The 10,261-nt window shown below is 53.6% G+C and overlaps 1 protein-coding gene across 1 annotated transcript; it reads left to right on the plus strand.

Annotated features, from left to right (window-relative positions):
- Positions 1-5,937: 5,937 nt before the first annotated feature.
- On the plus strand, positions 5,938-7,067 carry MYCGRDRAFT_111569 (uncharacterized protein; the record flags this gene model as incomplete). The annotated part of the gene is made up of 3 exons (XM_003847994.1): positions 5,938-6,411; positions 6,557-6,666; positions 6,726-7,067. The coding sequence occupies 3 exons, from the start codon at positions 5,938-5,940 to the stop codon at positions 6,886-6,888; spliced, it is 747 nt and encodes a 248-aa protein (XP_003848042.1).
- Positions 7,068-10,261: the final 3,194 nt, after the last annotated feature.

The raw sequence follows: 10,261 nt of genomic DNA on the forward strand, positions 1-10,261 counted from the left end.
CCGACAGGACTGGGTAGAGGTAGATGCCCTTGCCCGTGTAGACTCCGGATCATGCGTCATTGATTTCCTCGAACTCTATGAGGTACGTCCTTGCCTGGACTGGAGTCTTCTCCGCGAAAGACGAGTGGCCCGACTGAACTCAAGGCCACGAGGCACTTTTCTCCATGGATGGACGATGCGAAAATGTCTCGATATCATTGACGAATCCCCGAAGGTCCGTATGGTAGCTCTTGCCTTTTCGTCACGAGTCTAGGTCTAGACCGACGGCATGGTCTGCTTTCCGACGGCGATTGAGTGTTTTGCTGGAAACTACCTCAGTCGGCGTCTCTCTGGTGCAAAACTTGACCTTGACTTCCGGAGTTTGATGAGACGGCGATGTTGAAGAACTTCGGGTCAGCGACGAGCGTGGACTCCGTCTGCCCGGGCACTGACTCGTGCGTTAGTTGTCTCCATGATGCTGTGATGGAAGAGCCAATCTCCGGTAGCATTGGCTAGATTCGGACGACATGAAGTCTATTGATGAATCATGAAAGCGCTGTTCGGGTGTGGGGTTGCTCGGGTCGGGAGTGTTGTGCTTTTGTAGCGTTTGCGTTTTTTTGCGTGGATTGAGGTATATTGGATCTTGATGTCGGTGGAAACTCCGCAAGGTGGAAGAGTTGTGGTGGATGATCTATCTCGGCTCGGATGGGGTTGTAGTGGCTGATGTGAAGTATGACTCTGTCCGTTGATATTAGCTTCTCGTGCACGATACGAAGACATGTGGTTGTTGAGGTTAGTTGCGCTCTCGCCGATGGAATGGGCTTGCTGTGGTAATAAGTGTGGCGGAGGTCTTCTTCCTGTTCGTTGGCGAGGATATTGTCATTGTCGGCAGACGCAAGACTGAAATGATTGACCTTCACCATTGTTCAAAGAGAGTGGTTGAACTACAAACCCTAACCCTAGCCTGGACGCATCAGCAATATGACGTCCATGTCCTCCAAGATTTCTGCACGAATGAATTATGCTTTGCGTAGATACTACACACTGCTGTTCGTCGATGCTGCATTTTGTCAACTGCAACTCTTGAAAGATCCTCGTTGTTGAGCCTCGTATCTCTGCCAACGTCCTCTCCGTCCGACCTCATGGGCTGCGTTGCATCGCCGCACTCGGGGACGCCGAAAAAGCGGTTCGCCACAGGAAGTATTTCCCCGAAGTCAGGGTCGGATGTTGTGGCACTGTACCACCCTGCTGGTGTCTTTGCGAGGTCTCCGGGTCTGTGTAGATGGTGGACATTATCTTCGTTTCGAGATCTCGCTCCAGCTGCCTTGCATCCGGAGTGTCGTCGCTGGTAGACAGGCGATGTCTGAGACGTCAGGGATGAAGAGGAGGGTGCATCTGCATAATGCGGCTGCTCGTATCCAGGTTGGCCAATTTCTTGGCCCCATCATACACCAGCAAGCTGAAGGATTCGTTCGATAGTCAGCCTTCGGCAATCGATCTATCTGACTTCAGACTTCGAGAAAGGAGGGGGCCAAAGTAGCGAGAATTCTTCGACTCCATACACTTGCTCGATCTAGAGAGACAGGCTCGCTGGACAGGCTAATACCTCCAATGGCGCAAGAGTGTGGAGGAGTTTAGCGAAACCTTCGCGCGAGGCGAGGGCTAGAAAGCGGAGTCGAGGACCTGTTTCCGGTTAGAGGTGTAGATCAAGGTGGGGTTATGCTTCGTGAATGAGCACAACTTGACAAGTGGGTTGTCTCGGCTGAGGGCCCCGCCGCAGACTGTTTGGAATGGCCCGAATGGGGTTGTTCTTGATTGCTGCTTTGACGAGGACAGGTCTGGCGGTAATTTGGCCGTCAAAGATCAGAGGGAAAGGGACAGCATGAGTGGAATAAGTCTGTTCCCAGTTCTGTCAGGATAGTTGATCTTGTTGAAAGACGTTTCAGACTGAGCATCTCAGGCCGATTTGAGACAACCCTGTCGACGATCCAGCCTGCAGGACCTGGATTCGGATCCCAAGCGAATGGTAGAAGTGGTATAGGACTGATCACCAAGGGCACAGCAGAGGGCAAAGTGACTTTTCCAAATCTCCACGCAGATATAAGCGATGCAGCCGCAGTTCGTCAGCCTGTCGTGCGAGGTATAGCAATCCAGAACGTTGGAACGATCACTCAGCTGGTAGTCATCGTGCTCTGATAGATCGTACCGCAAGTTCGCGGGTCGATGGCCGTGATCTGAGGGAGGGATTAATCTATGTGACGCGAGAGTAGATCCAGGTACGCGGACTCCGGCCCTGCGGTCGTGGCGTTTGTGTATTACGGACGGTGGCGTTACTGGCGTCTGGCGCTCGTGTGGTTGTTATGTACACCTCGGAGGTACATGCACGAATGCACACCATCGCATGTATTACACGGCATTTGCGACTGCACAATAGGCGAATTGTGACGAGTGTGAGGAGGTGAGGTTGTTTGAAGGACGTGTGCAGAACGGGAGAGTGCAGGATCGTGGAGACAGGGGTAGGACGACAGGGGTGCTTCATGCGACGTCACCTTCAAACGACGCCTCTCATTTGCGCAGACCCTTATGCGGAACTCCGGTCAAACCATCATTGGTAGCTATGTTCATCAATTGCAGTGCGACGATACGCTGATTCTTCGGAAGAGACTCGGCGAGGTCGTTGATCGAACGGATCGACGCGGTATAGCAAGTGAAGGATTTTCCAACCCCGCTCGGCGACGATATCTTGCTGTAAGGGAGAGCAATACTTTGGACCACAAAGGATCTGGAGGCTCGAGCAGTCGATCCCAATTACCCGGCGCAATCCTCTCCGCGAACTTTGGCCGAGAAGCACAGCACTGCAGTAGACAATGTCGCTGCCAAACACGCCCTGCTTGGGTCTTGCATCGACGGGCAATATTGTGCAACATGCTCGCAGTTTACCAAGTCCGGGCAGAAAGGCGATATTTACCCAACACACAAGTGCGCGGCTGATCTGCCCTGTTGTGGGAGTACACATGCATCTTTACTCAGCAATACAGCCGTACATAATGCTGTCTCGACTCTCGAAACGGCAGAAGAGTGGCAGGGATTCTCTCGCAACTGATGATTTGATCTGGTACTCGGGTGGGTACGTAATCGGCCTTTGCCATCGCCATTGAGTTGTCGATCCAAGTGGTTGTATCTGCAAGCTGCGGCCAATGGGAATTTGCGAATCTCGAGAAAAAGCTCATTTCCGAAAAGGAAAGGCCAACCCAAGGAAATGGAGAGCCCATGCAAAATGATGTGACTGGGCGTCGCATGCGACACAGCGATCCTGTCGTTCATTTCCTGCGTCCCAGACGACGTCTACCATGGGAAGAGGATCCCCGCTGCACTTGTATAGCTGACCCACAGGAACATACTGCATTCTGAGGGAAATGCAGTGCAGCATCGTGTTATGCGAATGTACCTGAGTAGCTTTTGTGGCATCAAAATGCTGCGAATGGCCAGGTTCGAGACCCATCGAGAGCTTTCGGACCGCCCGATGATCTCTCGCGTCTAAGGCAAGCCATCTCTGGTTGTTCTGCGAGCTTACGCACAGCTCATGCAGGCGTGGGGTTGTCGGACCGCGAGGCTTGGCTTCTTCACTCCCACAGAGTACCTGCAGTTGAGAGCAGAACAAAGGGCTGGGCTGCAGGCCGTGGCGCGGAGGTTCATGCCTGTTACCACATTGTATGCATGTTCTGCAGCTGGCTGTCGCAGCAGGATGAGCTCCAGCTACATGCGGCATTTCCATTCGGTAAAGAACGGCAGAAGGAAATTCTGTATCTTTGAGAAATTTTGAAGGAACGGAGACTTTGAGACAAGCCCGCTTGGAGGAAGTGATTGATAATGTGGTTGGCGTCAGTAGCGATGCCCGTCACTGGACCCACCAGGCAGGATGAACTCTTCTCCACGATACTCGGGAGACGAGAGTCGTCCCCAAGATGCACGCCAGAACTTGGTAATTTCGAGCCGGAGGAAGGGAGAAGTCGGATCATGCATCGACGAAGAGTTCTAGAGCGAACGACTGCTATGGCTGCTGTCAGTCTTTTGCCAGTCTGGTATCTTTCCGCAGCGCAAACTAGAAGCGAGGTTTGCGGAGGATCCTGCAAAGAGCTCAGACTGGCAATGATAAGCATGAGGAGATGGCCGAAGAAGCAGCGAAAGAGGCTGAGGACAGAGGGAACAAGTAAGGCGCAGCTGCAGCTCCATTCGCCTGTACTTCCCCACTGAAGACTGTGAAGAGAAAAAACCTCTGGCCCGGCAAGAGGCTGGTGCTGGCGGAAATTACAAGGTTTCGGAAAAGACGGGAATACAGCTGATCCTCCCCGGGTTGGCGCATCACGCTACTGCACGTCAACGCCGTGGGTGAAGAGTTCCTCTTGGCTCGAAGAGGAAAGTCCATTTGTGGAGAACAGAGCGAGAGAGAGAGGGAGAGAGGGAGAGAGAGAGAGAGAGAGAGGCGCGGACAGCAAGCCACCGAAGACCTCCGACGCTATGGACCCGCTCGACTTTGCCCTGTTTGACACCCTGACCGATGGCGGACTACTGAGGCAACAACCAACCTGAAGACCTGGGCGGCGACGGCGATATCCATTTCGCCCGCATACCGGTGTCATCCACGATCCGGGACTCTGGGCCATCGGCTCGATCACCAATATACAGTATATGCATCTCCCCTGCACAGCATCTCGCCTGTTTGCATTGATTGCCATCCAGGATCAATGCCGATCTGCTGGTATCCGACGTCAGCTACTGAGGAGACCATCGTAGTGCATTTCAGTAGTCTGTGGAGAGGTCTCGGTCTTGGAGGTCTGCATCCTGCTGGTGAGCCCCACCAAGACCACACATGGCAGATACCACGCAGCGAGAACTGAGTGGTATTCTCCGAGTCCACCAAGCCACGCCGTGCCTTCGTATACTGCTGCCAGTACACCGGATACACACTCGTATCCCGGCCCCAGAGCAGATCTCAACCACGCTAACAACGACTCTTTCGCATCCGGACCCTTCCATGCTGTCTGCCACTCATACCGGCTCGACAGTTGCGTTCCAGCGACCTAGACGACGCGGTCGACGCGACGCAGGTACGGATGCAGTCGTAGGGATCCTCCGCGGTATTGCAACGACAATGCCCGGTCAGAATATGCAGGAGCGATTGGAGCTCCTCGGTGATGGAGATTGTGCTCGCCATCATTGTCCTTGATCAGATTGCTGTGACAGCCACGTAGAGGCTCACGGACAGCCACCCGACAAGAGATGACTTGCCCTAGGCCAATGCACAGCCGTTGAAGATGACAGTCGACCAGTCCACCTTGGGAAGGCGCTGTACGAGAGACTGCAATGTCTCTGCCGAGCTCAATCTATTCATCTCAAATGTCCTTTGTAAGGCGAGCAACAACGCATCATCAATCAAAGTGATCAGCGCCCCGGAAAAGACCCTGATCAGAGACGCAGTGCTCGTTCGCCTATCCGAAGTCGTTTGCAGGACTTGCCTGGCGTGTCTGCCGACCAGATTTTCGGGCCATTCTTTGGTGGTGCCCGTGGCGTACCTGGAAAACCTGCACCTTATTTCTCTCCGCGCTAAGCTTTCCGCGTGCATTGGGGCCGCGCTCGTCACCTCTGGACCCATTGGAACGCTCGGCCACACCTGGCAGGACACCTACCTCGCACATGGCGGATGTCAACCACCGCCTGGTACTCCAACTGGCGGATCACTCGGTGACTGCTTCCCTATAGATATCCTCTGTGTTCCCACCGTTTGGATTCAATTCCACCACTGAGACCATCATTTCCAGATCATCTTCCACTGCAACAGCCTCAAGTTCGACGTTGACCACTCAATCTCTCCATCTACATCCTTTTCATCCGATCATTAGTCGTTACCACTTCGACCCTTCGGAACTCCAACGCATACCAACATCGCATCTCACCGCCATGTCTCTCCACACCCCAGCACCAAAGAGCCTCAAGCGCAACTTTCAGCGTATGATGATGGACCACCACTCTCACGGCATGATCCCGATGGAACAACCTCACTACAACGAGTTCCCACCTGGCGTGTTCTACACTCCTCCGCCACCACCGCCTCAACACGTCCTCTTCAGCAACCCATTCCCAGTATCGCCATATGAATACTCCCCAGATGACTACTTCCCATCGGAGTCGACTAGCTACTACAACGCCGACCGCTCTTGCTCAGATCCTTTCATTCAAGAGGTCGATTCGTCCTTCAGCGGCATGGAGAGTGGCAGCTCTTCCTGCAATGTGTCCGTGGGACCAGCAACTCCTCCATCAGCAACATCTCCGCTACACCACCACTACACAGAAGGTCGGCCAACAAAGTTCCCTGCTGTTCCAATCACGCCTAGCCCATCAACTCCTCGTCAAAAAGCCAAGCGCACCGCAACGGTCAGTCATCCTCAGTCAATCACATACTATACAACCCCACTCCTTCAAACTCTTATCCTTCTTCACGGATAGAAAGTGTATTGCCATGTCTCACATCACCCAACGTCGAACCATATCTCAACCCATACTGACGTTTCCATCTCAGGCTTGTGAAGAGTGCCGCAAGAGGAAGCAAAAGTGTGATGGCGAGCACGTATGCCAATCATGCAAGGAGCAAAAGTTGGAGTGCAAATACCGTGAGGTCGTCCCCACAAAGTACGTTTCACCAATTATCACCGACTCCATCGATCAACCTTTACTGACTTCTTCCTCAGAAAGGACAACTCATTGGAGAAGCTGATGAGCCTCATCGACAGCTTCGGCAAGTCAATGGAGGCTCTCAACCAACGCCTCGATACCATGAGCGCGAGCGTTGTCTCCATCCAGTCTCGGCTCGACTCACAATGTGCATCGACGAATACTGAGGTCCATGCTTGAGCGGTGCTCATACCTTCCGCCCTCTTGATATCGGCACGGCTCTTTTAACGACTTTATTTGATGGATGCATGCATTGCACAGGCTTGTGCATACGGAAAAGCAAGCCTTCAACAAAACGTAACGACGTGTGGCATCGGACTGGATGATGTGGATCATGATACCCCAATACGGCAGGCGGCTTGCTTGGGAAGCATACGAATTATTGGAATGGCGTTTGGGTCATTATTATTATGCATGGCGTTGGGATGGTCTTTGCACAGTACGCTGGCATCGACTTGTACTATTAGCGAATGAGCACGACTGCGAGCATCCTCGAGTCACCTGAATGAATCAAAAGCACGATCTTCAATAACAAATCACACCTGTTCACTCTCCGCACATCAAATCCACCTTGAATTGCGACGTCGACGGGCACGACCGAGAACCCTTGCTCCATCAGCTGAACGGGTTGCTGGACTCAAGCAACCTCTGTGAGATTGACTCCCGCCGGTCTCGCACATACTGAGATCCAGCTCCATTGATCGGAAAACGACCGCTCAGATCCTGAGTTCACTTCGACCGCGACAACGCACAATGTGTTGACAGAAACTCCACGCCGTGTCTCCTCGCCAGGAACAGTCGACATGCTTCCTGGCTTCCTCATCGACCTGCTACTAGAGAGCCGAGCCTAGCCTTCAAGCCGTCTGCACGGAAGGAAATATCCACGCTTTTCGCCGACCTCGTGGAAGCCGACAAACTCCGCAACAACCGTGAGCGAAGGCGTCCACCTGCCCAAGTCGGTCCCGGTCCACTCCACCCCACAGACAATAAATCGCCAAATAGCTCTTGGCGAGATGGGTCCATTGCGTAGAAGACATTCGCTCCACCACCACCGGACGAACCGATTAGTTTCCGTGCTGCCACACCTTGTGAAAACCTCACTGCGCAGATCTTGCATCGAAAGATGGCAGATACAACGAAAGCCCTGGCAGCTGCATCTAGAGTTCTAGACCAGAGTCAAGGTCTTTGAAGCATTAAACATTTATGCCTTGAACCCTTGTACCACGTATGAAGCACACAAGACCCTGTATAGATGGATGACAACGTGGTACTATTCTCAATGCAGACCTTACATAATTGCAAGCTCGGTACTCTGCGTGCGCCCCTCCCGGGTGCTATTCGTCGGCTTCGTAAGGCGCATCCGGGTCCAGATGCGAGGATGATGGATTGAGTGTGGCTGTGGCTGGCAATTGAGGATTATTCTGCCGAGCTGCTGGCTGCGAGTGTGAAGATGTCCGCGGAGAATTGGAGTCGGAGATTTTACAGGCGAGATGTGTGGAGATGCAGGACTGCAGGCGTGACAGAGCAGCTACGAGGAGGCAGCAGAGGTGGCGGAGAGGAGGCAAGTGGAAGGCAAGAATGCAATGAGAGTGCCTTTTCCCGACTGCTCAGTCCTACTCCCGAGATCCATCTCTGTCCATCTCAATCAGCCGAACTCCCGAGAATACACGATTTGCTGACTGGCACGATAGTGTCTAAAGCCACCTTCTCATTTTGGCTGGCCTTCCGCGCTCTCTCCAGGAACTGCCATACCAGCATCCGGAGACTAGTCCGCCACGGAACTCCTCGTACTTCCTTCGTTCCTCGGACTCCTCCAAGGACGCTTCGTGCGTGCTCCTGGCTCCCCTCCAAACCCTGCCTATTGTTTGTCTTCTTCGGACAGACGCCCTAGTCTCAGCCTCCAACCTGGTATCTGCCGTGAGCTTGCGGACTTGCGTGCTTTGGACCCTCACCCATATGCAGCCAAGAGACGACTTTCCGCTGGTTGTTCTGCTAGGCTTCGCTGCAGCTAGTCGTTACGGTGCCCTTGTTTTGAGGACGGCTTCTGGGGCCGTCTCGCAGTACCTCGATGGGGTGGGATTCTTCCGTGGCCGCTGGAGGTGCAGAGGTGCAGACCGAGGGATTGTTTGTACCTGGCTAGGCGGCAGGGCGTATGAGATAGCGAGGCGAGCTTCCATGGTCCGCTGTTCCTCCTCCTCCAGGCTCATCTCGCGGACTCGGATTCTACCATGGCCAGTCGATTGTACCTGCATGGATTGAGGGTTGTTCTGGTCTTGACCCCTTGTTCCTGGCTGGTATGGATAGTCGCAGGGTCGGGGTCTTGTGCATCTCACAAATGCACACAATCGGACATGGGTCTTTACTGCCGACAGTGTTGGGAATCCTCGCAAGACGTCTTGAGCTGCGAATCGCCTCCGCTCTCGCTATCGGTGCTGCCTCGGTTGCTGTAGATCTTGCCATGGAGACTTCGAGGTAGCATCAGTCCGGAGCGCTCTGAGAATCTTGACACCATAATGCGCAGCCCTTTCCTGCATCATTCGTCGGCCACGTCACCTCGGACATCTCCTGAGCGGCTTGACAGAGCTTGCTCTCACCTCTATAGAGGTGAGCAACGTCAGACTCAACGATCAGAGCGCCTTTCCCCCGTATCTTCACCTCCATCGATCTACTGACGTATCAAAAATCTACTTCCAGACCTAGGAAATGTCAACCTCGCCGAGCAGGCAGGGTTTCGGGCCGGTGAAAGTTGTGGGTGCTTGTCGTTTCAAGACGTGCCTTTGGTACGACCAGAAGAGAGCTACCGCGGCTTTCTCATTCATTGTTTGTTTGGAAGTGGCCGAGCTTACAAGCGAAGTGATTCGTGTTGTATGCAGGTACGGTGATCTATCTGCTCGGCGCTGTGCTGTCGGAAGAGTTGAGATCCGTGGTCGTTGGAAGACTTTGCCACGCTCGGAGGGCTAATCTTCTCTCCTCCTATATTTCTTGTTCAGTGTTGCCAGCAGATGGATGATCCGTCGACAATTCCCTCCCGTGCTGCTGGAGTCGCAAGACCGAAGGCCACAACTCGTACTGCGGCCAGCCTTGTTGGTGTTGTCAATCCATGCGCCGAGGCTTTGCACAAAGGTACGATATAACGATATCACACAACATCGGCCAACGCTCTGTGACAACCAGATCGATGTGCCGAACGACTTCGCCTCAACGCGGCCGCTTGTGTGCCACGCACAACAGGGTATTTTTCGTCATCACTGGTTCTTGGCTCATGCTTCGATGGCGAATGGTCGTGCTGTACATGAACGAGGTTCTCGATATCACTACCGTTGGATTCTGCGACAGCCGTTGAAGATGTATGACGTTGAACACCCAGACAACGCGGGCACCGAGCACAGAGGGCTGAGTCGATGTTGAAGCGTCTTCAAACGTCGATGCGCCAGACGGCGAGCGTCGTCATTGCAGTTGTGTGCTCGTGAGTCGTCGGTCAACGGTGAACGACTGCTGAGGGCCAGAGCCAAGAAGGACTGGAGTATCTTTCTCCTTTGTGTCGCTGATGCGG

The sequence above is a fragment of the Zymoseptoria tritici genome, chromosome 12 (assembly GCF_000219625.1).
Source record: "Zymoseptoria tritici IPO323 chromosome 12, whole genome shotgun sequence".
Lineage (NCBI taxonomy): Eukaryota > Fungi > Ascomycota > Dothideomycetes > Mycosphaerellales > Mycosphaerellaceae > Zymoseptoria > Zymoseptoria tritici.